At 39.8% G+C, this 27274-nt stretch overlaps 1 protein-coding gene across 7 annotated transcripts; it reads left to right on the forward strand.

Annotated features, from left to right (window-relative positions):
• Window positions 1-845: 845 nt before the first annotated feature.
• ASRGL1 (asparaginase and isoaspartyl peptidase 1) lies at window positions 846-21758 on the forward strand. 7 transcript variants are annotated; one of them, XR_004060620.1, is made up of 8 exons: window positions 1243-1501; window positions 2433-2701; window positions 6447-6589; window positions 11566-11720; window positions 15945-16063; window positions 17885-17995; window positions 19584-19734; window positions 20667-20757. XR_004060620.1 is itself a non-coding variant. In XM_030946288.1 (7 exons), the coding sequence occupies exons 2-7, from the start codon at window positions 2515-2517 to the stop codon at window positions 20900-20902; spliced, it is 951 nt and encodes a 316-aa protein (XP_030802148.1). In that variant the 5' UTR covers window positions 846-910; window positions 2433-2514; the 3' UTR covers window positions 20903-21758. The 7 variants fall into 7 exon arrangements, 6 of the variants coding, with proteins under 6 accessions (XP_030802148.1, XP_030802151.1, XP_030802146.1 ...); XM_030946288.1 differs by lacking the exons at window positions 1243-1501; window positions 19584-19734 and adding an exon at window positions 846-910 and having other exon boundaries at window positions 20667-21758; XM_030946291.1 differs by lacking the exon at window positions 19584-19734 and having other exon boundaries at window positions 1244-1501; window positions 2487-2701; window positions 20667-21758.
• The last annotated feature ends 5516 nt before the right edge of the window (window positions 21759-27274 follow it).

Consider the following 27274-nt stretch of genomic DNA (forward strand, 5'->3'; position numbering starts at 1 on the left):
CATGCAAACAACCAAAATGATTCTTCTAAACTGTTTAATCTAAATAGTATGTTTCCTGTCTTGACACTACCTGAAAACAAGAGAAATATTCTACAAAAACAGGCAGCACTCTCAAATAATTAATGTTAGAAATTTTAATGCCTGTCTTAAGCCTACTAATGACAAAGAAAAACCATCAGGAGTATTTCCTTTTAATTAAACCACACTAATTAGTTTCCAACAAACCTTCAGGATCAAAACAGACCTTAAATTGAGTGACTTGGCACTGCCATAAATCCTGGCCCTTTTTGCACAGCCACGTCCCCTTGACGCCCGGAGCAGACACGGCAGGCTGCAGTCACTGTCTCCCTGCAGCCTGGGCTACGGCGCCTTGCAGACACGGGAGCAGAGGCACGGGGCAACGCAAGAATGGTCAGGGGAGAAGGCCAACGCATGCCATGTAGTCGGTACAAATGTTGAGAAATCTTTGTTTGCACTTCTAGTTACATAGGTAAGGGAGTTCAGAATTATGGGGGGTTAATAGACTCTTTATTTTTTTACTTTTCAGAAAGAACCTTTAGCAGCTCTACTTTTACTTAACTACTGTTTGTTCCACCAGCAGCATATAATTAGAAATAAAACAAACATCAAGCTCAGTTCTTGCCTTTGTCGTCGGTTTGGGAACATTGTGGCCACTTACAGCTTATCCTCACCTATGCATATACTTATATATGTATGTAAAATGTAGTCTGTGCCAACCTGCCCGGGATGTGCGTGATGATCCCACAGACCGAAGCTCTCTCGGCCTACAGCTCCTTTCAGCCTACAGAGCCCACAGACAGCCCGAGCGTTGGGAAGGGGAATAACCCGGCCCGGCCAGAGGGAAGGGCGGGCACGCGGGAAGTGCTGCGGGGATCGAATTGGGGAAGAGGTGCCATTTTTCTAATTTAACTCGAGGGGAAATCAAGAGGCGGCAGGCGGTGAGCTGGCGTGACAGCGCGGCTGTGGCCGTGCACACGGCGCCGGCAGCAGCACTGCCGGCCGAGGGGGAACCACGCCGGGATGAGCGCAGTGCGGCGCCACCCGCAGTCGGCAGCCCAAGGCCGGGCCTGGCCGGGCCGCCCCACCTCAGGGCCAGCGGCAGCTGCCCGGCCCCTGCCGGTGCGGGGCGGAGACCGCGGGGTGCGAGCGGCAGCAGCCGCCATGTTCGGTGCGGGCACGCCGCGGGCGCCATGTCTGTTAAGGGCGGCTGCGGCGAAAGGTCCCTGGGCCTGGGCCGCACCGCACCGCCGCGGGCACCCGCACGGGAGCGCGCCCAGGGCGGCCGCGGGCACCCGCACGGGAGCGCGCCCAGGGCGGCCGCGAGTCTCTGCAAGGACGGGGCGCTCCAGGTGCGATCGGACCCCGCGCTCCGCGGGAACGGCGGGGGCGGGCGGAAGAGCGGCGCGGGCCCGCCGTGAGCGGAGGTGCCGCCTCGAAGCGCGGCAGGGCTGGGTCTACGGCCGAGGGTAGCCTGTGCTGGGTAAGGGAAGAGCGTAGCTGCTGGCTGAAATAAAATCCTGAACGGCCTTGCTTACGGGATGATGTGCCCCTCAGCGGCCCCGGCTGGGATTTCCTCTGCTCCCCGCCTGCTGCCGACCCGGCCGGCCTCCCCTGGGGCAGCCGGAGTGCGAGGGATCGGAGGAGTGCGGGAGGCTCTGTCGGAAGGGTTTGCTTGTATGATGAGAGGAAAGGCTGTTGGATTCTGTTCTTCACAGCCTCCAAAAATAGCCGTCCCCGAGAAACTTTTCACGAGGGGAGTTTTCTCTGGCAAGTGCCCCAGATTTCTGCGGGAGATGAGTTAGCTGCTGCTTCTTTGCCTTTTTCTGGAAGCAAAACCCGTGATTTGCATCCCCAAAGATGTGTAGCAGCTATCAACAATGGCTTTTGCTCGCCGGAGGCCATGAGCGGTAACAACGCGGTGTTGGCTGCCAGGTGTGAATGAAAACCTTGTTTTCCTGCTCGAAGTTCAAAGTATAGCAAGAGGTCCGAGGTCTGGGATCCAGGTGGTTGAGCTGGGTAAGCCTTTAACTCGGGTCAGGTCAGTTGCCTTTCTTTATTGCTGGTGATATTACTCTACTCTGACAACAGGCTACCCATCTAAAACAAAGAGCAGTTGGCAGGTTCAAGGGTTACTCAAATGCTTATTCCCACGTAATTTATTATTACCAGACAAAATTCATACTAAACAACCAGGTTGTAGAGTAACTTAGCCTGAAAGGGGCCCTTGCTGTGCCACTTGACCCAGACCATTCCTCAAAGCCGGGTTGGCCTCAGGAGTTGCACCAAGCTGCATGGGGCCTCATCCAGACTGTATTAGGAGCTCCTCCATGTGAATACCTGGCTTCCCAGAAGGTAAAATTGTAGCAAACTACCCGTATGTGTTACCTAACCAGCAGCCACTCTCCTTGTAGAAAGAACCACATGCAAAAGACTTTTCCTTCCCATCCACTGACCTGTGTGCACAGCTGAAAAACAGAGGAGGAACTTGGCAGGATGAAGCCTGTCATCGTGGTGCATGGTGGAGCTGGCCGGATCTTCAGAGAGCGAGAAGAGGGATGCCGTGCTGGTGTTGTCAGAGCTGCTGTGCGAGGTTACGCTCTCCTGAAGCAGGGAGGCAGTGCCGTGGATGCAGTTGAGGAGGCAGTACGGTCAATGGAAGATGATCCTCATTTTAATGCAGGTAATTTTTCTAAGACTTAAGTGGACTTAGAATCACGTTATATTTCAAATGTTTTGCCCTGATGCTTCTGAAAATCCTAGCTTGTATACTGTTGCATTATTATTGATTTATGTACATTGCAGTGGAGTAAATACTAGTGTCACAAAATAGGTGGTTTCTCAGTGTGGTATGTACTGTAGTTTCTCATGGTACACTTAGGAAGATGAGTTATGCTTTTGCCATTCTTCAGTGTTATGTATCTGCCACTTAATTTGTGTGGGGCTGTTTTACATTTCTGTAAATCTTTTGTTACTGTGCTATGTATATCCAGTTTTAACACATGAACTCTTACAGAATATGTGTTAAGTTAATGTGTCTCTTTAAGGCTCTTGGATATACCTTGCAGCCTTGTTTTTAATCCTGAGTACTTGACCTTTGCCTATTGCCACAGAAATACTGTTGATGGGGATTTTAGGTGGTTTTCTATTCATTAATGCTTGCGATTAGTTACTTTGTAAATAATACTAGAGAAGCAATGCAATAATGGTGTATCAGTTGTAAATCTATACCTTCCTATAGTAAGGGTTTGTAACTGGATTTCCTAATCAGTAATGTGAATTAATGTTAGTGGTAGTAATCAAATACTTTCTCCTCTTCCTAGGACCTCAAGTTTATTATTTTTATGAATTTCAGCAAAAATATTTCCCCACTCCTGCCGTGGTATGTCAGAAAAGCACATGGAATGAAATGTAGGTGCTTAGTATCTTAGGTAACATAGCTATTTGTTATGTGCTCAGTTAGTTTGCAGAGGTTCATTTGTTCCATCTCACCTTGCAGTCAAGAGCAGCTTTTATTTAATATGAAACTTTCATTGTTTTGTTATTGACTTGGGTTGAACATTTTGATTTTTAGAGCATTCATGCTGAAATTATGAAGTGGACTTGAAGGTGTAGTGTGTGCTTTTAAATAGTTAGCATCAGGGTGGCGTGCTGTCATTTAGCTTTTACTTAACTGGACTTGAGCCTTCACCCATTGTTCAGGTAGTGGCAAGTAGTCTGTTACAGATATATCTAATTGTGTCGATGCTCATTAGATACAGCTGCTCTCAGAATCTGGCAAAAATGAGCTGAAAGCTATGTGAAAATGACCCTGATTGGAGTAGCTGTTTAAAACTCATTGTGTAGTATTTATCTTGATAAAAGGATAAAATCAGTTTTGCTGTAATATTTTCTAGGCAAACAAAGAAACAACAATAAAGATGGGGAAGAATGGGCAGAACAATCAAGTTATGTCCTTTTTTTGCTTGATAGGGTGTAGCCATGCTGTATAAGGTCATCTTGATGTAGGCTTGGTGCAAGGGCTCAGAAGCTATACTGGTGTATAAAATTACCATTTTAGTGACTTGTGCAGCTTAATAAAGTAATCAAGTTCTGCTTGTGCTGTGGTTATATTTCTGTGTGATCTCTTTGGCTACAGTATGAACCAGCTTGGCATGAGTACTCCAGGTGTAAGAACTGGCACCCTATTGGTCCTTGCACACTCTCTCCTATGCAGCCTTTGCAGGACAGAGGACAGATCTGTCTATCCACAAATAGAGGGAGTTGGAGTACTCCTCTCAGTATCCCAGCTGTGATTAGGGTAATGTCAGACATGTTGATTATTTGTCTCCTCCTAGATTTTCTGTCTTCTGTTTTCTGTCTCTTTCTGCTTCCTAGCCCTTTGCTTAATAAGAAGCCAGAAACTTTATTTTTTCAGCACTACTGCCAATGGATACCATTGCCTCAGTGGCTGGTTGTCCTTACCCATTGCTTTGGAAGGCAGGTGAAAAGGCAGCCTGTAACCACAGAAGGAAGGTTTCATGGTACCTGAGATCACTTGAGGTTCAGTAATTAGCTTTGCCCTCCTGTACAGACTTTCATGGTGACTAGTGGAATGAGAAAAGTTGGCTGTACAGCTCTCAGAGCTGGAGGAGTTGTGGATGCCCCATCCCTGCAAGCGTTCAAGGCCAGGTTGGATCAGGCCCTGAGCAACCTGATGTAGTGGGTGGCATCCCTGCCTGTGGAAAGGGGTTGGAACTAGGTGATCTTCAAGGTTCTTTCCAGCCCAGGCCTTTCTGTGAGTCAATGGCAAGTGGGATGAATTGTTCTTAGAAGGCACCTACTGGTGGTCTCTCTTAACCACCTGTAAAAGGAGACTTGTTTAGAAAACTGCCTTTGATTACAGAAACTGTCTGCAACTGTTTTCTGCTCAGCAAATTTTAGAAAATCCTAAAGTGTATCCTCTGAGATATGTCCAGTAGACATGGGGTACTCTTAATGTGGTGATGAAGGGGCCTTGTTGAGTTTCCCCTGGAGCTTGGTTCTGGTCAGTGATGCTTGGGAAAGGGGTACCCTAGTTCTAGTGGGAATTTTGTGATCGTGGGTTAGAAAGCCTACCCTGTCAAAGGATGTTAAAAGAGAATGGCAGGGTTTATCTGAGAAAACAATTCCTTACCAGCATAAGGAAAAGCTGGAAGAATGATGTTCACGTGGGTGGCACAAGGCAATTAACCTGTAAGCTCTTTACAGATCAGTCTAGAAGTTGACATATTGTGAATGATGCAGGACTTAACTGTGGAAAAATTTTAATTAGCTGGAGACAGGTAAAAAATAACTTTTGGGGTGTGTCTGTATGTGGCAGGGGCACTTTTGAGATTCCAAGAGGAGGATTACAGGATTTAGCTGCCTTTTGTCACAGGGGATTTAATTTCATATATTCTGGTCTGAAGTACTTTGGTATAAAAGTTTTATGTCAATTATTAACAGTGGTTTCTGGACTGCTTTAATGTTGATGTAACAGGAAGGAGAAAAGCCCTGCTGGATTAGTTATGTATAGTGCACAGGTCTTTTTACCTGAGGTACTGTGTACATCTGCCATGTTTTGATTTGTTTTTTACTTTTCAGATTTAGTCTTCACCATCTGTATTAGCAAGGCTTGTGCACTTGATGATTTACAAGCTCTTATTCCTCCGTGGTGCAATTATTGGCATTATTTAAAAAACCACCCTATTTGCATTGTCTCATTTTGTATGTCATTAATTTTCAATTATGTTAGTGATAGCACTGATAATTATAGAAGAAGATAACTACCTGATGTTTTGTTACTTAACATTTAGTTTATAAAATTACTTTATATACTCTTTTTATTTGGTGATGGAAGAACTTGTGATTTCAAGCCTTTGCTACAGTAGTGAGGGGACACTTAATCTGCTCCATTAATTTTGGCAGTTTCTTGGAGTACTGTGTGGTGTTCATCTGTTGATAGGGTCAAACACTATACTATTTCTTTGGGTGGTGTTGTATCCTCTTGGAAGAACTGCAAAGGCAAAACAGTACACTTAAAAGGGATCTGGGGAATAAAGAATTCTGTTCATGATGGTTTGTTCATCTAACTTTAATACCAAGTATATAATTTGGATGGGATTGGAAGTGTGTTTTTCGTCTTATAAAAAAGTAAAACTCAGTTTTAAAATAGATGTTGTACTCTGTGAGACTTCTGTTAGTGGCTGTACTCTGTGAGACTTCTGTTAGTGGCTGGATTTTGTGGTTGTACTCAGCAGTGTTTCTGCTGGGTTTTTTGTATTTGGGAGATACTTTCGGTAAGTCAGCAAAGTGCGAAAGAGAAAGGCTGCTTGCTGAGAGCTTATAATTGAATCACCTGGGTGGTTAGCTCTTAATGACTTTCTTCTTTTTCTCTTGCCCCCTACTATTTTTTTATTTGTCTTTAGGTTGTGGATCTGTTCTAAATGAAAAAGGTGAAGTAGAAATGGATGCCATTATCATGGATGGAAAAAATTTAGACTCTGGAGCAGTGTCTGCAGTTAAGTGCATAGCAAACCCAATAAAACTTGCTCGACTTGTTATGGAAAAGGTATGCTGATTATCTACTTGAGTATGAAGCATTTTCTTTTCCTTTGAACTTCATCCAGTATATTGATACACCTCAGTGATGGTGTTTGTGTAGTGCTTTAAAGCAGCAAGGAAGGGAAAAATGGATTGGAGTGTTTGGAAACTATGGTCATGACTATGAAGCACTTACCCTAAGGGGTTTTGAGAAATATTTATAAACAATAGCATTCTAAGGAAACATAACTTGAGCTATACATGTTGGTCTCCTGTAGTTCCACTGCTGGTATTCAAGGGGTTTTTTTTGTTGTTTTTCACTTGTTTTTTGAAGAGCTTTTATGTTGTCACTGAGTTTTGTGCTTGATCTTGCAAGATTAAAGTTAGGTAATACACTGTTCACTTTGGAACTGAGTTCATGGAAATGAATGTTCATGGAACTGAATTGAATGACCCAGTTACATATTTGGCTATGTAATGCACTCCTTTGTTGTTCTGGGTAGCCTTCTCCACTGTGACCTGATCAGGTGGTAGCACCAGTACAGTTGTAATCTTCCACCAGTAGAAGATAACATTAGCTCTATGTGGTGCTGACAGGTTTTTTCCAAGATAATCAAATTTATCATGGCAGTAAATTACTTGGCCTTCTATATAAGATCAATCCCACCTTACTCCACTAGGAAGTCCATCTAATATTTGCTACCGCAGACTTCTCTTATTTTTCAGATATGGTGCATATCTGATGATGTCTGTGTCTGTGTTACTATTACAAGACTGTGACAGTGATCAAAAAGTTTGTTCCGTCTTTGGAGTTTATAATTTCATCCTACTAGTACAGCTGCCCTATTGTTGAAAAGGTTCATATTTATAAAAACGCTTATTAATAAAGACATATGTTTCTTTAACCTTTCAAAGTTGCTTTTGGGGGAACAAAACCTGTTTTGGTGATCTATAAAGATGATTGACATTTGTCTTGTCCTTAATGGCCTCCAAAGCAGATAGAATTTTTTTGTGTCCTTAATTGAAAGATAGTTCTGCTTTTAAGATCAGAACATTTCACTAGCATATTGAATATAAATACTTCAGTGAAATGTATGTCTACTAGAAAGCAATGTTAAAACTTGTGATGAGTAAGTTTTTTTCCTTCATACAGAATTTTTTTGTTATTAACTAGATCAGTGAATGAGTATAGGTGGTAGACAGCTTCACAAGACAAAATTTGAGAATATAGATGAAGGGTCGGGGGAGAGATATCTCTAGCTTGTTAAGGTGAATGTTGCATTTTATTTTATTTTCTTCTGTAGAGAACTTATTTTAATGCCTATTGTTTACTTCTTATTCCAGAATCACTGATTTATTTTATTTGTTGGCTTGTCTATGAAAAATTCCTATTTTATTCAACAAGAATAAAGTCAAAGTGGCACTGTTGGATTTTGAGAATATAACTTTGCAAAGTGTGTTTTAAAAATTAAAGAGAAAACCCCAAACCAACAAAGAGAAAACCCTCTCCTCTGTCATGTCTATTACAAAGTCTTTCTTGTCATTGCGTTGTGCTTCTGGTGTTTAAAAGTGTTGAGGCTAAATTTGAAATGAAATCATACAATCCCACTGTACAGGACCAAGTATAATGGTGTAGCCCTAACACCATGACGTTTTGTGGTACAGGCATTACTCTTTGCCAAGATGCAAAAAAATATGTGTGCATGATGATAAATTTCAAATGTAAATGTTGGCCTAAATTGCTTGATCTATCTTGAGATGAGTTTCTCTGCTTCTCCATCTCCCATAAATGGGAATACCAGCTGATGTTGCTCTTCTGCTCATTGTTGCCCCTCTGTTCATCTTGGACAGGAATTTTGGGACACCAACCCAGGGTATTTCATAGTACATTTCACAGTGTGTCTGTTTTACTGTGCTTGATTAAAAAGCATTTTTAACTGTGAGACTTGGGGGTAATAAGGGTAGTTTTTCTGGGGTCTTAAGTCTATGTGCATAATTCCCAGTGGTTTTTGAGTGCCTCAGTACCATAAAGAATTTTGAAACATGCGGCTCCCGAAAACAAACAAACCAACCAAAACCACCCTGTACGTCTGCTTGTAATTGTATTTCTATCCTATTATGGAACAGTGTGGGCTCCATCTGGTGGCCAAAATAGCTCCTCTAGGTTGTTGTTGCAACACGCTGTCCTTTTTGGCTTTCACTTTCCCACTGGGCTCAAACTTATCCAAATTCATGAAGTAGAAAAAAGGAGAGCAGAATAATTTCCATTCATGATTTACTGTACTGTTGTTCACAGGAGCTTCTAGAGGTGGAAGACTTTTAGTGCATTTACTAATGTAACACAATCTTGAAAAAGCACTTAAATTTCTGTTGAATTATTCCTGTTTGTATTGAACATAAATAGAATGATACATTGATTTTTTTTTTAAATTTGGGGCGTGTAACCCTTCTCAGCTCCAAAACTTCATTAGGTGGGCTTCTCATGAACATTAGAGCACTAATTCATTGGTGTATGTAAGCTATGTACATTTTCCCCTACTCTTATTGTGCAGGACTTTACATTAGGCAAAAGACAATTTAGCTTAGAAGACAGACTTCTTGAGGCAAAGGGCCAGGGTTTTTTTTCTGTGCTTCCAGAATTTTTAAATGAAGAATTGTGATGGTCTGAACTTAAGGCCCAGCAGAAATTTGGGGTATTTTCCCCATTTCCAGTGAAATTAGCTAAAAGTTCCAGCTTTTGTTGCTTATTTGTAAGATTTGTTGAACCCTTTTCTTGTCCTTTTAGATTACTTTATGTAAACGTCTTCCAGAAAAAGTATGCACTTTATATTAGCAAACATATTAATGAAACTAGAAGAATGAGACAGAAAAATGTGCTTTTGCATTGTTTGACAGTGTTCTACTAGCTCTTTTGATTGACAACATCTGTTCAAGAGAATGATTAAAATCACCTTAAGACATCATCTTTTTAGTGAGGACTGAAAAAGAAGGGAAAAAGAAAACCCAAACACAAAGTCCTATCGTAGAAGTTTATTTATCAATATGCAAGTATTTCTTGTTTGTGTAGCCTAGGAAGGTGCATATATTATGCAAATCTGCATATGGGATGGAATCCTATGAAAAAGTTTTTAGAAATAACTTCTACTTTTTATAATAAAACTTTATATTTTTAAGACTTATTTAAAGGATGCTATAGTCTTAGTTGCTGAAGAAAGCAAGGGATGGAGGACACAGCCTTCTGGTACAGATCAAGACTAAAGCCAATTTCAAATTTCCTACAAAAACCCACCAAACCAAAAAAAAAACGCCAACCCAAACCCACAAATAAAAACCAAACCTATTTTGAAAATTGTATTGTGTGCTTTTTGTGGGTGCAGTGGCAGAGGGGGGCAGTATTGCACAAAGAAGTTGGCTTTCAAGTCGAGGAACACTGCTCATTAATTTTGTCAGAAATAGGTTGGTCTTACATCGTCTGGTAATATGGGAACAGCACTCAGCATGCAAGCCCAATGTCCCCTTTCACATATACAGGGGACTTCTTCTTGTCACCCTTAGTATTCCCTAAAGCAATGCTCTCATGAATTAAAGATTAATTAAAAAGGCATTTAAATTTTCAAAAATGTTTGATGTCGGGGCTGCAACATCAGAAATGTTTCTAAAGTGTTGTCCTCTGTCCCTGTCCAAAGGGCTTAATGCAGAGGCTGTAATAGGCTTAAGTAGAGGTCAGTGTCTCTGACTTGGGAAGAGGTTTGTCTGGAATCCTTTAAAACAATGAAGTGCTATGTGTTGGTCATGGTAGTGATTACTTGTCATTGCTTTAGAAATCTACAGCAGGTGATGGTCTGCAGCATCTTAACCTGAAGCTTTGAGGCTGTAAATGCCCTCCAGAATGTAGCATGGTACAGAAATACCCAACCTTTGCTGTCCTTACTTCTGGCTCAGAGCTGGCTCTGTGCCACGTGGGTGCTTTGCAAGGCTCTGCAGGGCTGCTGCCTCCAGCATCATGGTTCTGTTTGCACCTCGGCTGCTCTGGTGTCCTGTGCTGCTGCAGGGACACAAAGGCTGGCTGTAGTTTAAGTGCTCTGCTCTGAAATTGTTCTGTGCTGTATAGTCAGACCACCACTTCTCTAAAACCTTCCCAGGCTCTGATGAGCAATTGACAGCTGTGTAATTGTGCAAGAAACTGCTTACTTTTTGACACATTAAAACAACAAAAAAATAAAATCAGATTTCAGAGCTCAGAGCTACTACTAAACTATAAGGATTAATTAAACAAATTTATCTGGCAAGCTTCTCTAAAATATGAATTAACTGAGCTCTACAGACTTTAAAGCATGGAATTAACTAAGGTTGTTGAATTAAAATCTGGTTTGGAGTGCTTTGTAAATATAGAAATCAAAATAGAACTTTCAAGTATTGTTAGAAGAAAGTAAACATTTCTTGGTCAAATCCATTAGAAAGTATTCTGTTCTTAAATTTGATCCTCTGACTTAATAAGAATAGCAGCTTGTTGAAGGAAATACTTTAAATGAAATTTAAGGGACATTTTAGTTGTATGCTATTTACATTTGTAGGTTATTTTACTAGGTGTAATGGCTTTAAACAGGAATTTATTTAGCAGTCTTTTGAATAAAAGCCTTTTAAATCTCTTAGTTAACTGGACAAAACAGTTAGTTATGTAGTAATTTGGTGATTCATTTGAAACAGTACAAAACAGTTGCATACAAATTAGCTAAAGAACAAATTTACCAATTTTCTTTCTCCCATTATAGTAAGTGTTAAATAGATAAGTACAATTCTTTTCTATTGATGGTTAAACTTTGTGGTCTGGAGAACTGAAAGCTTCTTCAGCTATAGTGGAAGGGGATATGGACAGAAGTTTAGAAATTTTTAAAATAAAATTTGTAATTTCCTTTTTGTGGATACTTCTAAAAAGCAGTTATACAAAATTGCTCAGTACAAGACAAAATAAGGTTTGTCAATGAATCTCTTGTCTTTCTGCAGACAAAGCACATGCTGCTGACTGACCATGGTGCACACCTGTTTGCTCAGGCCATGGGTATTCCTGAAATTCCAGGGGAGAAACTCATAACTGAGAGATCTCGGGAGAGATGGAAGAAGAACCTTGAGCCAGATTCCAACCCTGAAGAGTTTCAGAAGTAGGTAAAATATATTTTATTTTCAAATTTGGGTAATTTACTTTGGGCTATCTGGTTACAAAAAAACTCAAAAGAAACCAAAAACCCCTGAACGAACAAAGTGACCAAGAAAAACAAAACCCCAAACAAATAAACACAAACCTCAAAGGCCTGTATTCCAAATGTTATGTGGCTTGATACAGTCTTTACAGTATGTCTTTCTTGAAAGCAGTAGAAAACAAAGTTTTCAATGAATTTGCTTAAACTTAAATGACTGGAACAAACTTGATGAAACTTGTTGCTGCTTAAGATGATTATTGGTCACTTTGACAATAGCATAGGTTTTGTGGCTTTATTGGAGAACAAAGTTAGAACTTGTTACTGCTCTTAAAATCATCAGTTAGAGAGGTACATAGAGTAGCTTTAACACACAGCAGGTATTATTTTGTATAGCTTTTTCTGTGGAGGAACTGGTTTTTAAAAATCAGTGCACATACTAAAGCAAGTAAATAAAAAAAGCCCTGAAAACCTAAGAAAGGTGATCTTGGTTAAGTATTAAGTAGATGATCAGATTTGTTTTTAAATTTGATTAGATAGTTAAACAACATCAGAGTTTGACCAGCAATTCCTTCTGAGTGGTAATTGTGCCTGTTGGTTATGAAAAGGAATTTAAAAAAATGACCAAGTTTAGTGGTGGGTGGGAAGAGAGATGCTGCTGGATGCCCAACAGCAAAATGAACGTCATTTGGAAAACAAGCCAGTCTCATATAAACTACAAGGGAAGGTGAGGGGGACAGTAAAGGAATGAAAAACATCAGATGTCAAGAATGATTTCTGTGCCTTTGAGGTAGGCATAGTCACTTAATTGTTTTGAGCTTCCATTTGTTCATCCATGATTGTGGTGCAGGAAAACACTGTATTACATTACATAAATGCTGTATTATGTGCTGTTCATCTGTTTTGTGAAACAGGAGTAATGACAGGAGCAAAACTGAATTTGTAGATCAGAAGGAGGAAATTTCTTCTGTGAGCATGTTAATTAAAGTCCATGAATCGAGGCTATAAATTACAACCTGTATGTTACTTTCAGTAAATTGCTGGAAGGAAAAAACAAAGTAATGAGACAAGCATGAATATGGTCTTGTAAACCAAGTGATGTTGTTCCTTGACCATAAGGTCTTGGTCATAGTTTGTTTTGTATCCAACACGAGTTTTCTTTTGATCTGTGGTCTGTCCAAGGACTGCGTGGTATTATCGTTGATTGTGAAGAATTTTGAGGATGGTGTAACCACCACTGTCTCTTGTTCTCTTGAACATAGCAGTTGGAATAGCATGGCATTTAGATCTTCATTCATTCCTAATAACTGCTTCACTTTTACTTTTTTGTTTGTTTGTTTGTTTGTTTTCTGAAAACAGTGTTAGGCATCTTCAGTTTCAGCATGGACTTCTTCTGGAATATCTGATAGTAAAAAGCTTGTGTATTTCTGAAAGGCTGAAGACTTTTTCTTGTCTTGGCCATGCTGTTCTTTTTCTGAAAACCAAAACATCAGCACAAACTCACAAAGTTGGAAACAAGTCTTTTTTAATGCAAACCCATTTCATTCTGTATCACACGTGGAATGTTCTTTTTCCCTGTTATGTCCACAGTGATTATGCAGAAACTTGCCTGAGGCGAACAGACAGAAGGTGAAGTAGTGTTAGTCAGAGGCAACATAATACCAGATCATACTGGGAATTTGAAGGTTGGTGTGTATTTTACTTCCGGTCCCCTGATCCTCACAGTGTTAGAAACCCTGAGGTTTCATAGGCTTTGCAGGTAAAGTCTGGTGTCTCCACAAGAGATACCTTTCTCCTCTGCTGGTTAGCAGCTTGCATTGATTTACGCTGAAAGCTTAGGATTCCACTGTGTGTGGAACATTCAATCTTGCACACCTTTTGCTGAGAAGAAGGTGTGATTTGATTTATCTGCACGCTGCAAAGACTTTGTTGAGAATTACTGGAGTTTGCCTGAGAATCCCACAGAAAGGATGTTGAGTCTGGCTGTAAGGTAGTAAATGGGCTCCTAGCCCCACTGGGAATCGCACTGCTAGAGTAACTGGAGGAGGTATTAACTAACAAGGGCCCTAACAACAATAAACAGAAAACCCCACTCTGATGCAGGGCTGGGAGACAAAATAGCAGGTAACTCGTTAGTTAAACAGGGGTGGTGTAAATACATGTCACTTCATGGGTATTGGATAATGAAAGATTTAGACAAAAGGAAATGAACAAATCCAAATAATACATTCTGTATCACAGTATATATTATTCCTATATGCAGTATATAGGAATAGTTATTGATTGAAAAAATCCCTAATAGCCTCTTCTGGTACACCACAGGTACTTGTTGAGGTTCTTGCTACTGTCAATAACTAAAAATAGAGAGATGGTTATAATTTGATAGCAGTTTTGTCTTTTTTGTTAATGTTTTGGAGTTGACTAGCCATGCAAAAAAAAATTTATTTGTATCTTCTTTGTTCTGAAGTTGATCAAAGGAAAGGTTACAACTACAGCAGTAAAAAAAGGGACTGTAAGAAATCAAGTGTAGTTGTCTATTTGCTCTCCTGCAAATGAGGTGTGTTGGACACATTCACTTTGTTATTTATTGCCAGTTCTGCTCTCATACCAAAACAGGTAATTACTGCCTGTGTCATCTGTGTGCTTTTGTTTTCAGAGTTGCTTAAGGTAAATGCTTATCTAAGAAAATATACCTCTGGATACATCTTTCTTAGTTTCTCAGGAGGATCTAACTTTAGTTGGTTGAAGGGTGCTACATGAATGTGCAAGGGAGTACTGAATTTACTAATGTTCTTTTCAGCAAATCACTTCTAACAGATGGATGGGTGGGAAGCCCATCTGCACCATCATATCAGTTTGAGATGAGGTCCGTCTCTACATAAATGTCAGAGCAGCCTATAAGGCCTATGATTCATCAGTCAGCTTGGAATTGCTGTGAATGAAGTGTAGGGACTGACAGTATGATATTTTACATAAGCAGGAGGGAACAGGAAGTTGGGTCTCTGAGAAACTGGCTCTGGGTTTCAAGGTACACAAAGACTTTGTCTGACTTAATTAGCTTAGATTTTGCACAGCTGTAGAGAAACCCTCATCAATGCCCAGGCAAATTCAAAAGGTATTCCTTTTCCAGTTGCCTGTTGGGTAGTTCCTTGAAGGATTGTTACAAATTATTTTCCTGTGTGGGGGGATTTAGATAATTTTGGGGGTTTGATATACTTCGCCTAGTCACATACTGGTTTATGTCCCTACGTGAATTGCTAAGACTGGAATATATGGGTATTTAAACTGTTGCTTCTCAGTAATATCTCACTTCTCAGTGCAGCAACTGTTACAATAAGTCACGACAGGCTTTTTTTTTTTCCATACACAACTACACATGTCTATTTTTAGCAGGCTATTGTATATAGCCTTTTCTATGTGGAAGAAATAAAGATATAGTTGAGACTTTTGTTTTCTTCAGTGCCTGAAGATTTTTAAACCAATGTGCAGTTTCAGCAGAGTCTACTGGCCAAGTGATTTAAACCTCAAGATTATGTAGCTACAGAGTACAAAGGCTGAAGTATGTCTTAATGATGCATTGTGAGCAATACTAGTTGAAAGGAAAATAAGTAAGCTTTTTCTTTTTTTTATAGCATTCAAACATTAAGGGGAGTAAGGAAAAGGAAAGAGGAGGAACAGGAAGGAAATGATTCAGTGCATGCATAACATTACTGTCCTTTTCTGTATTCACTCATTTACGTGCATTGTCATTAATAATTCCGGTTAGCCTCCTGTTGAAACAGTGGAGCCAATTGTTACATCTTTGAGTTGCCATTTAGGGGAAAGTTGTGTGTCAGTTTGTGTGTCAGCCAAAAAACTACTCCAGAACTATAATGACTAGAAATATTTCTGCCCTGTGTGCTTTTGTTTTGCGGGTTTTTTCCCTCCCCAAGTTTCCATGCTATGAAAGTAAACAAGTCATGGGGGAAAGATTTAAAAAAAAGAGTTTTCTACTCTATTAAATACAAAGCTTGTGAGAATTATTGCATGTTTCTTGTTATTTTGTAATGAAAAGCATGGCAAAAATAGCTTCATGATGAGTAGTAATTCTGTTGTAGAAATCTTTAAAGCTACCTGGGAAATAAAGGCAACGTGCTTTGGCAGGTATGCTTTAATTCTGTCTAATTCATGAACTGTTATTCTTGGCAGAGACCTTGGAACAGTCGGTGCTGTTGCTATAGACAGTGAAGGCAATGTGGCTTGTGCAACATCCACGGGAGGACTCTCTAATAAAATGATAGGCCGTGTTGGTGACACAGCATGCATAGGTATGGGGTGTGGGATCTTGCCTTTCACTTTTTGGGAGCATCTCATTTAAAGAAAGAAAAAAAAAAGTATTGCAATTCTCCTTTTCATTAGTGAAGCAAAACATAAATACTAGTCCATCTGAAATGGAGGTCTATCATTCAAATCTATCAAAGCTAAAGCTCCTTACAGCTTGGAGGTATGCAAGAAAGAATTGGACAACGGGGATGGGAGTTTGTTTTTTCTGTCCTTTCTTCACTGCGAACACCTGTGTTTCCTTTCTGTTGATTCTGATCAAGCTCTCCTTTTTTATGGTTCTGCTTTCCACTAAGTCAAAAACTGTAGCCTGCTCCATATTACGGTGCTGTTTCCTCAATACTTAAGGAAGTAGGTGTAATTGCAATTACTACTTGTTGTATTAGTGAGCAAGAATTATAAAGTGACTCGCAACTTTGAGTAAATTCCTGTTCTTAAGAGAGCCCCGATAAGACTGTCTCAGAACCTAATAGACGTGGTGTGGAATAAAGGAAATATTTTAAGAGATTTCTTATCCAAGTATAAAGAGACACTTGAAATCCTTTCCGCAGAGTTGCCAGTTGATTGCTTCAGGGTTCTACCATACAGCTGGGATTTGGAAAACAATTACTTTTAGTAAAACATGTTCCAAACTCAAATAGCATTGCTGTTGGCAGTATATGATAATTATAAAACTGTCTTTCTTTTGCATACAAAGTTGCTGACATTTTGGTATCCTCTGGATTTTGACTGTGGTTTTCAGTTTTGTGTCTGGCTGCAGCCTTCTGACTGCAAATACCCTCCTCCTGTGTAGATTATGTTCAGTGTTGTTATCATTCGGGACATGGGTTTATGAAGGAGAAGTGAAACTGGTCATTTTTGAGCATATTTCTTGCAACTTTTGGTCTTGCTAGGTGTCTTCATGATTTGATACAGAAATGTCAGCTGTGCTTTTAAACATCAGAGGCTTCGGTAAGGGCATTGACTTAATATGGCAGTGTTTTTCCACATGTTACTCAGAGTCCATTAAAAGGGTCTGATCAAGAAAGCACAGGAGGGAAGAAACTCATTGCTCTTCTAAGGCCTCTTTCCCCTCCCCCCGTACCTTGTTTATAAGCTGTGGTATGTTTCTTCCTAGCTCCTGGGACATATTTTTCTTAGGAGATGTGCTAGAAATATGGGTATTGAGCAAGCAGAAGCTTGGTAGAGAACAGGGTGTGGAATGGGCCCGCAAAACAAGGATGGGAGAAAAAAAAAAAAGGGAGGGAAGGGGAGTTCAACAGAAGAAACACTCTGCTTGTGGTGAGGACTTTGAAGATTCTTCAGGCATGCTTTGAAATTTTACTAGAGCCGATGCTCTTCAAATCTCTTATATGCTGTGGAGGGTAGGTTCCTCTCAAATTGGTCGGCTCACAAATGTCCTCACTAGCTCTTCCTTCATATCTTCTCAATTGATATGAGCTGGCATTCTGCATCCTGACCCTATCTTGCTGATCTTCAGTATACCCGTCTTGCTGTTCTGGAAGATATTTTTGCCCATTCCTGTGGAGTGTTGGCCTGCTTCTGCTTCTTGTACACAAACAGCTGACTAGTCTTCTCTCTCAGTTTGACAACTGACTTGCTCCAACTGTTGTTCATCTCTTTCATCTGTTTTACTTTTCATATTGTGCAGAAATGAGAAGCAAGCATTTCTGACACTTTGCTCTCAGAAATGCATGGAGCTAATGGACCTAAAGGAAGGAATGTTTGGTACCTATTTTAAACAATGCAGGGCTTTTAAATCATATTACAGAATATTGCCTTCTTTTTTTTTTTTTCCCTTTGAAAAGGAAGTGGAGGTTATGCTGACAACCATTCTGGTGCCACTTCAACCACAGGACATGGGGAGAGCATTATGAAAGTGGTCTTAGCCCGACTGATTCTCTATCACATGGAGCAAGGTATGTTCCAAACTTGCTGTAGTCTGAAGTAAGGAGGATAGGAAACCTTGCCTAATCACAGGTTTCAGTGTATATCCTGTCATCCTAGAACAGCTGTCAGAGGAGTTGCTCTAAGGGGTATGTGGATGGGTTAAAACAAAAACTTTAGAAACAAAACAAAGTATTAAATTATTAATAAAGCTAAAATAGCTAAAGTAAACAGAATTATCTCTGCTGCCTGATACTGAATCATGCTTTAGATCAGTGTACATTGAAAGACATTACTGTATACTTTGTTTAACAGAAGTTCTCTTTAATCATTTTCCCCAATTATAAACTAAAATTCTGTGAACAAGAAAAAGAAAACAAGTAAAAATAAGATACATTTAAGGGAGCAGTAAGGGAGGGCTAGAAATAGATAACTAGAGCTGAAATAGAAAGTATAATATATTGCCTTTCTAATAAACTGTGAAGGTCACTATTGTAACAACTCTGATTACAGCAACAGAAATTATTTTAAGACTTTTTAACCATGATTTCAATTTACATTTTGTTTTGGAAAATGTACTAAACATACTGGTGGGTATGTGGTAAACAGCTGACACAGTATGTCTTATGTGACTGTAATACAATCTGACTGTGGGATGACCCTTTGTAGCTTTACCTTCATGACTTAGTCTGTCATCCAAACCCTTGATTATGTTACAGCCCGTAAACATAGCCAGACAACACACTTGTGTTGCATGCAGTTCAAGAATCATTAATATAGATACCACCATTATTTTTAGAAATAAAATAGCTTTGGGGCAGTACAGTGTAACTTGCTTTGAGATCGACCAAAGTGGAAATAGTTGGAAAACACTCAATTTACATTTTCATTGGAGAAGCAGTAAGTAGAGAGACAAGTAACAGCTGTGAATATTTTTGTTGTGCTTTATAGAGCTGTTTGCATATAATGGGTGCATTCCTCTAAATCTCATAGCTGACATGGCAGTTTCAGCATAAAATATAACCTACAGATTATTTCCCAAAGCTCTTAACATGTTATGCTCTCCCTTTACTCTCTAAATTATGTCTCTAAGTATTCAATTTGTAAACAGCTTTCTAAGCTCTTGTCTAAACTGTATAAACCAGTTTATTCTCTGGCTTGAAGTTAACTGCATTACAAGACTTATGCATTGATAGCAGTTATCTGGCTTGTGATTAATCAATTTGAAAGGCAAATGAGGCTCAAATTAAAAAGTTTATTGGTAGAAAAAAAAAAAGAAAATGAACCCACATGTATTCATGTCTCATTTGTTTGCACTTGTTCACCCTGTCCATGCTTGCTTTACCTTCATTCATCCTGCCCAGAAGTATAACTCAGCTGCCAGGCAAACACGTCAGCAATTAGATTCCCCCCGGCCCCTCCTCCCAACATATTTCCATGAAGGCACTGAAAACAAAACCCTCAAGTTGTTATAGCTTTTTGAGCCCTTGAATAGTGAGCTGAAGTTGCATGTGTAAGAACAACTGCAGAGCCCTCAAAATTCTGTTCAGCTATTTGGTAATTCACATACTAAATATTCTCTTTTGGACAAATGCTGCAAAATTTACGTCTGTGTTTCAGGAGCGAATTGCTTTGGCAGTCTTAACAGCTGTTGGAATTTCAATCTTACGGTGGCAGCTGTTGTCTTGGTGAAAAATCAAACAGTGAAATACTGACCCTTTGAAGACAGTGCCACTGACTTGAATAGTCACAGTATCACCCGTGCGTCAGAGTAAGGAGCTTTATCCTGTCAGTCACCAGTGCTGTGAATAATTCTGACTCTGCTGGTTTTTTCGGTTTTAACTCAAAATTTGCAGGGAAGGCATAAAGGTCAGGTTTTGTTCTATAACCTAAGCTGCATAACATTACTGAGGGTCTATATCTTAAGGTAATTAGGCCAAGCCAATTGCATTCCTGAATGCATATTTAAAATTGTAGTGAACAAATACTTTGCAGCTATTATAGGCCTGTGTGTATGATGTACCTATTAAATTTGATTTATTTAGGAAATACTCCTGTTAATACAAATCAAGTAGAGAAAAGCTAAAGTTGCATTGCTGGTCCTTTGTCTGATGTCTAGGACATTCAGACCTCATTTTGCCTGATGGTTTCAGAAGTTTCAGGAAGAGTCATGCTGATGTCTGCTTTTGATAAATTATGACAATGTGTAGTACGTGCCTTGAGCTCTGTTGCAACCAGTGGAACTAGAACAGAGACGATGACTGAAATTTTTGATTGTTTTGATGTGTGTTTTTTCAAATTGTAAGTGCTTTAGGTTTGGCTTGTCATAAACCTTTGATGAAAACCTTGCAGATTGAAATTTTTTTCTAGTCAAATGATGGAATAAGAAATGGTGTGTCTTGAACATAAAGCTTGTGAGTTAGTTTGTATTAAATAAACTAACTAATTCTGAAACAAACTAATTCTGAATCAAAATCAGAAGCTATGTAAAGAAATACTTGGGGCAGTACCACACCATAGCAGCTCTTCACAACTGTCCAGAGCCTTTCCAAAAATGCATCCTTTGTTAGACTGGAAATTTCTTGCCAATTTAGTTGAAAGAGAAGTTAGATTTGACTGGTTCCATGGGGAGGGGTGAAATTTTAAGAGAATTTAAAAACTGTCAGGACAGGTCCTATGAAGTGATTTTGTTTTTCTTTTCAGGAATGTCACCAGAGGTAGCAGCAGACACTGCGTTAGACTACATGAAGACACGAGTTGGGGGTTTGGGAGGTGTCATTGTTGTCAACAAGGCAGGAGAGTGGGCAGCAAGGTTCTCCACCAAGCAAATGTCCTGGGCTACTGTAAAGGATGACAACTTGCATTATGGGATTTATGCTGGGGAGAAGCATATACAGTCTGTTGATGAAGCTCTTGCATCTGAAAGGGCGGGATTCTAAGAGTGAAGAAAGCTGACTGACAGAGAAGAATGAAGATCTCCAGGTTTTGCTGGAGGACAACGACAGTTGATTTTGTCTTTCTGAAAGGTCTTTTGGTTCACAGGCATTACCACATTTAAAATCAAAAGTCAAAACAAAATCTGGACATTGTTCTTTGGTGGACGTGTATATATGTGTAGTCTTTTAATACCTTTGTGAAATCAGATACTTCTTTTTTAGATAAGAAAGAGAATGGTCTGTAGGTTCCTTGGTTAGCATGCCTTAATCTTACATTAAAGGGAGTCTGAGTTTCAATATTAGAGAAACTCCTTTCCACATCCATTCTCAGAGACTCCTGCCAGGATGATTTGAGAGAAAAACACCTATTAATTAAAAGCTGAAGTTTGAAAATCCAGAGTCTTTTGAGCAGCCATCTCATGGTACCAGCTTGCTAATGGTCAATGAAATACCACCAAAGAGCAGTGAAAAGTTGAGATTAAAATTGTTCTCACAGGCTTGTGGTAACTTGTCACAGGATATAATGAAGTAAAGAAAGTAACTTTCTCTGGAGAAAGGAAAGGTGATGCTAAGGAGCTCTAATTCCATTCACTGACATCACAACCAAGTAGGCTAGAATGTTTCAAACTGTATGTGGACAGTTAACAGGAAAGGTGCTATGGACTTAGCATCTAGGGTAGTAATAGAGAAGGTCATGCTTTTAATAAAAATAACAGCAAGCTTTTCTATTCAAATGCTAAGGTGATAGGCACCTTTTAAGTCAAAACATGAGACAGAGATGCTGATTAACTGGAAAAATAATTATCTGAAAGTGATCAAAGCAAGTTGTACTAAAATAAATAAAACTGCCTGTTAACAAGCTTCTTGTGTGAAGTCTGAAACATTGTCTGCAGAGATTTTCTTTTTTAAAAAAATTGATACTCTGTTACTTCTAATACATTTTCTTCATTAAGATTTTGTATTTTTAAAAGAAAAATTCCTTTTTTATTTTCTGACTCTCAACTGTGTGATTTTTTTGTGTTAAGAACTGTAATAATTTTATGCATTTCAGCTGGTGACTAGATTTTCTCTTACATGCCATCACTCTGGAATGTTCCCTTCACAAGATAGCCCAAATAACCATACCAAAATCTTAAATTGTGGTTTGAAACCACTCCTACCTGGGTCCCAACTACAATAAGCTGTATTACTGAGTTTGCACATGCAGAATAGTAGGGTTGCCAAGACTGTCTAAACTTACTCTGTGCTTTTTAGTTTCTTGGATGTTGCAGATGATTGGATGTGGACAGCAGTGGCTCAAGAGAAGATGGCGGATGCAAACCATGACCCTGGAGTAGTTATGCACTTTTTTTCAACAGAAGATCATGCTGAAAATGGCTGCTACATGATCATCAGAAGTTCATAAAACAGTAACAGTAATTCTAATATACTCATTGGTAGAAAAAGGTAGCCTTCTATTGAGTAAAAATGAGATACCAATTCTACAGGGCCAGGCTGTTCTCTGGGGGTTAAAAAAAAAGGTAGCTTAATTTCCAAAATACATCCAAAGTATTTGTCATCAGTAATCTGCTTTGTTTATCTCACCTGTCCCTACTGGAAGATAAAATAGAAGAATAACCTCTATGAGTTCAGTCCAAATTCACTTTGCAGCATTATTTTCATGAAATTGCTCAATGGGGTTTTTTTAAAATTAAAAATAATCCAACTTGGAGTATGTTTTGTAGAGCTAAATGGTGATGCATATAGGTGTGGATGTAGGCTGCACACAAGAACACAAATATCTTGTCATATATACTGGCTTTGTCAGATGAAAGAGTGCATGGAAGGCACAATCCTTATAACCTTTCCTTTGCTTAAAGTAGCTGGAGGGAGGCGTGTTTACCCAGTACTGCTGTAAGAACCTGGTGTACCTTCTTTGTAAAGCTGTTTGTGTGTTAACAGTTTTTGTTCTGGTCAGGCTCCAAGCTGACCAAAACCCAAGTGATGGTTAGTGTAGCAGGAAGCATAAGCTGAGACACCTGCTGGGTGCTTGATTGGCAAGGATTTGGTGCTATGCTAACCCTGCCAGTTGGCTTTGGGTTAGCTTTGAACAAGTTCACATCGACCCAAAAGGCACCAGCAACCTCAGCAGCACTACACCCAGGATCTCAGGGATGTCAGAAGGAATAGTAAATGGCTACTAATTCACCTCAGCTGTTCTCAGGAATACCATGTAATAAATTGGTGGCACTTGACAAAGTCATTATCCTCTATAGGTTCTTCTATCACTCATAACTAGAGTCGCTGGGCACCTTCCAACAGTGCGTTAAGCACTGTGGCTGCCATCTGCTCTCTGTGATTTCTTCTGCCTAACCTACCCCTTGGTGCCATGCTCTATATGCCTTTCCTATAAAAACTCTGATTTTCAAAAATAGATATGGGCTGTTATGTTGCCTAAAATAAAAAGACAAAAACTTGCAACTGGTAAAAAGCATATCTTTAATGAAGCATGTATTTCAGGTGCACAGAAATGGATACCTGTATGTGTGATAAAGGATTGCTACAATTGTTATAAGGTTAATTAATTAGTATATCTAGCAGGTACATCCAGTAGGAGATCAGTTGCCCGAGTAACCAAGCCTTAATCAGCCCCTTGGAGTTAGTAGAGGGATATTTGTTATGTCTCTGAAGTTCGGGTGGAGAACCAGATATTCTTGTCAGAAATTCTCTTCCTAAGAATAAGGCTAAACAGAATTTCAAGAATGTGTTAGAAAGAGCTAGCTTATTATTCAAAAATGTGAGAAACAGCAAGAAAAGTACTAGAAACCATACAGCAATAAACAAAAATCTACAAAGCTATGAATATGTGAAAAAGCTAAAAATCTTCAGCTATCAGTTATACCTTTCCAGTTCATGTGGGACTGGGAAAGACTACTTGTGCCTTACATATGGATTGATGGTATTTGATAATCTTCAGGCTGTAGTTTGCTCCACAGTTCAAATTATGTCAGCTCAGGCAAAGCACTAGTCCAGGCATTCAGGGCTATATGCTTCTCTTCCAGGTAGCTGACAAACACTCAGTAATGGTATGTGATTTCCTCACCTGATCTAGATAGCAGGTAGACCTCTTATAGGATAGTGTTCCTCTCCCTCATAAGGGGGAATGGCAGCAAATGGTCAGGGATGTGGTAGACCTATTTTCAAAGCTTGACAGCTGGGGATAGAAGAGTTTTCCTCTCTCTCTTGCTTTAGCCCTTTCAGTCATGTTCTTTAGCTAGAACAGGGTGAGACTTTGTTGCAGGTGATGTAAGAGGTTGCTGGTGTTGTACGGGACTCCCTAATGTTTTAATATGCTTACATGTCATCTGAACATTGAGAAACCACCCTTTATAAAGGCTTTAACATTTAACAGCTTTTATAAATGTAGTTGCAAGATGCTGAACTTAGGGGGGATACCAACAGCAGGACAGGAAGCTGTGTGCCCCTGCTGTGCACTGCTGCTGGAAATGAGCCTCTAATCCAAATGGCTGTGACCTGGACATCAAAGAAAGAAAATTAGAGGTTTGTTGCCAAGAAACTGGGTGTCCTTGGCATCTAGCAAAGCAGAAACAGTTTTAATTATCTAATTAAAGTGGGGCATCCTGTTATTTTATATCATTTAGAAAGCCAGTTGTGGATGTTGTCCTGTTGCTTTCTTAGTACTCTGTAGAAAGGGTCCCTGACATGCTGTGATGGGTCTACATATTAAAGCAAAGATGTTAATAAAAGCACCAGGGTGGTGGCCACTGACTTTGTGCACATATTTTTAGTTCTGTGTAGGTTTTGCTTCATAATTTTTGCAAATTACAATTAATCAAGACTTGCTCTGTAGGACACCAGCATTTTGAAACTTATTTTTTTTCAGTGCTCTACTTTGTCCTACATTTTAGTTCTTTGTCTCTGGGGTGGTTTTCATTGACTTTGAAATCTAACTTGGCAAAGTTTAATGGCACTCAGTGTTGTGCTTGTTTCTCTTTGGTCTGCTTTTCCTTTGATATGCTCTGATAAATATTTGCTATGGGACAGATTTCAATCTCAGTTACGTCAGTATAAATGAAAAGCAAAAAGCCCAGTCACTGAAGTCTCTGATTATGCTAAAGGAAGTGAAATCAGACATGGGCTCTCCTGCCCAAAGTCAGTAGCTCTGTATTGAAACAGCCTTTGCTAATGAGGGAGAGAAGAGAGAGGACACAGAGCCTACTGCCTGGAAGTCACTGCCTGGAACAGGACTCTGGTCTCTAGCAGTTTCAGGGTAAAGATGGTGCCCAGGGAAATGGTTAAATATGCATACTGAGAAATAAATAAGTGTCAAATGATTCACATGAAAGAGTCTTAAGAGCACACATGGTGAGCAAAGAGTCATTTTGTTTTAGATGTGTAAACCACATAGGACGGGAATCTCATTTTCCTTTCCACCGCACTCCTTACACTTGGTTTATTGGGGGCATGCAGATACCCTGCAACCTCTGTATAATTGAGTTTTGCCAGACCTGGTCACATGTGCTATAACTTCAATTCTTTTTTGAATTTACATTTTTTAAATTTTTGCCTTTTGGCCTTTAAAGTTCTCCTTGCTTGGAATGAGGCTGTTTTCATGTGGTTCCTCCCTAAGTTCTTTTCCGCTGAGGACAGGATGGGTTACGATGCGGTCTGCGTGGGCTTTAGCCCTCCAGCCCTGCACTTTTGACCCTTTCCTGCTAGAGCTTTACTACAACTTAAGCTATGTAAATGCATGGTAGCATGCAGCTTATTAAATACTCAGCCTCTTGCAGACTTAATGGCTCTGCCGGGTGCTGCCTGCTTAGTGGCATAGCAGGCTGTGTGCTTAGCAACCCGGCTGCCTTCCCCGCTGCCTCACCACTGAACACTGCAAATATTTCCAGCTTTTGCTGGACAAAACCTTGCCTAGGTTCTGGCCTAACTACCACCTACCAGCCACAGCCTGTGTGTTTTAACAGCATCATGAGGGCTGACTGACAGGAGACAAAACCCTGGGGTGTTAGAGGTGCTCAACAGCCTTCTGCAAGTAGTAATGGCTGTAAAACAAATATACATGCCAGTAAATGTAGACCTGATTTTTTTAGCACTTGCTTTTCCTTAGAAATGTCAAAATTTAAAAAAACTCAGTTTCAAGTACAATTCATAAACCTGTTCTTTTTGGCTGGAAAAGTGCACAATTTGCTAGAATATGGGTGCTCTTGTCCTCTGTAGGTGGAACTAACTTCCTGCATTGAAGAGAGATACAGCCAGTAAATCTCTTCGTTCCTACATTACAGAAGGTAATCTGTGGTGTCATTGGTTGGTTAATTTCTTCACTTGTTTTGTTGGTTTTATTTCTTAAAAGCTGAAGAAGGCTATTGTGACTTTACTTATCTTTTATTTCACCTCAGCTAACCAATCTGAGATCCGCAGACACAAGTATAGCTCAGCTAAGCCTCCAGTAAGATCATCACTCAGAAATTACTATACTGGGGCAAATGAGTAGCAGGTTTTCAAGTATTTTAACCCAGGAGAAATCACGACTATTTTCTAGTCTTAATGCCTAAATAAACAGGCCATAGGTCCTTCTCTCTGTTATTTCTGCATTAAGCAAATAACTTCTGTTAAGGTGTGGTCTATTCTGGCCAGGGTCAGACTGAAAATGAGGATGCTCTCTGAGAGAAAACATCTGAAAAAGGAGGGGGGAAAGATGGTATCATGCCAGATGCCATTGTACCTTCTGGGCTGCCACCAGGCTGTGCTTCAAGCTTCTATGGGGCAAGTACATCTGCTAGAAAACAGACCTGAATTTTCAAATCCAAAGATACTTGGTATTTTCCCGGAGACAAACCTCCAGAAGTCCTGCATGTAATGGTAAGATTTATATAACAATTCAAAGAAGTATACAGAAGCTGTGAACTGATCTGCACAGCAATTCAGTGGAGTTTATTATATTTGAACTGTTTTATCTCTGGCGAGCATGCAGGGAGATTAAGCAACTACTCTGGAGCTACCAATGCATCTGAGGTAGGTTCAAGATTAGAATATTGATTTCTGGCTTCCTGAGTCCCAGGCTCAGTTCACTACATTATGTTGTCTTTAGATAACATTTAGACAAATAGATCTTGACATATCAGAAGCTCAGTAGCTTCTCAGTAAATTGAGCAGGGCTTTAGCTGTTCAGTTCCTGTGATTTGTGCATGCCTCACACTTGTTCCCAGTAATGTCAGTAGCTATTGTATATTTACAGTACAGCCCACTTGTATCCTGAGGCATTCTAGACTTCTTTTGTCAGAGTAGAAATAAGCCTAATTATGATACATTTTCCTCATGTCAGATTGAGATTTATGCCCAAAAAAAAAAAAATCAAAGAAGTGT

This window comes from Camarhynchus parvulus, chromosome 3, assembly GCF_901933205.1.
Source record: "Camarhynchus parvulus chromosome 3, STF_HiC, whole genome shotgun sequence".
Taxonomy (NCBI): Eukaryota; Metazoa; Chordata; class Aves; order Passeriformes; family Thraupidae; genus Camarhynchus; species Camarhynchus parvulus.

Bases quoted from the DNA above. Each gene is read 5' to 3' on its own strand.
- ASRGL1 (XM_030946288.1), top strand. From the start codon at position 2,515: ATGAAGCCTGTCATCGTGGTGCATGGTGGAGCTGGCCGGATCTTCAGA. The intron at 6,590-11,565 runs GTATGCTGATTA...GTCTTTCTGCAG, and splicing joins CTCGACTTGTTATGGAAAAG to ACAAAGCACATGCTGCTGAC. The intron at 17,996-20,666 runs GTATGTTCCAAA...TTTTCTTTTCAG, and splicing joins TCTCTATCACATGGAGCAAG to GAATGTCACCAGAGGTAGCA.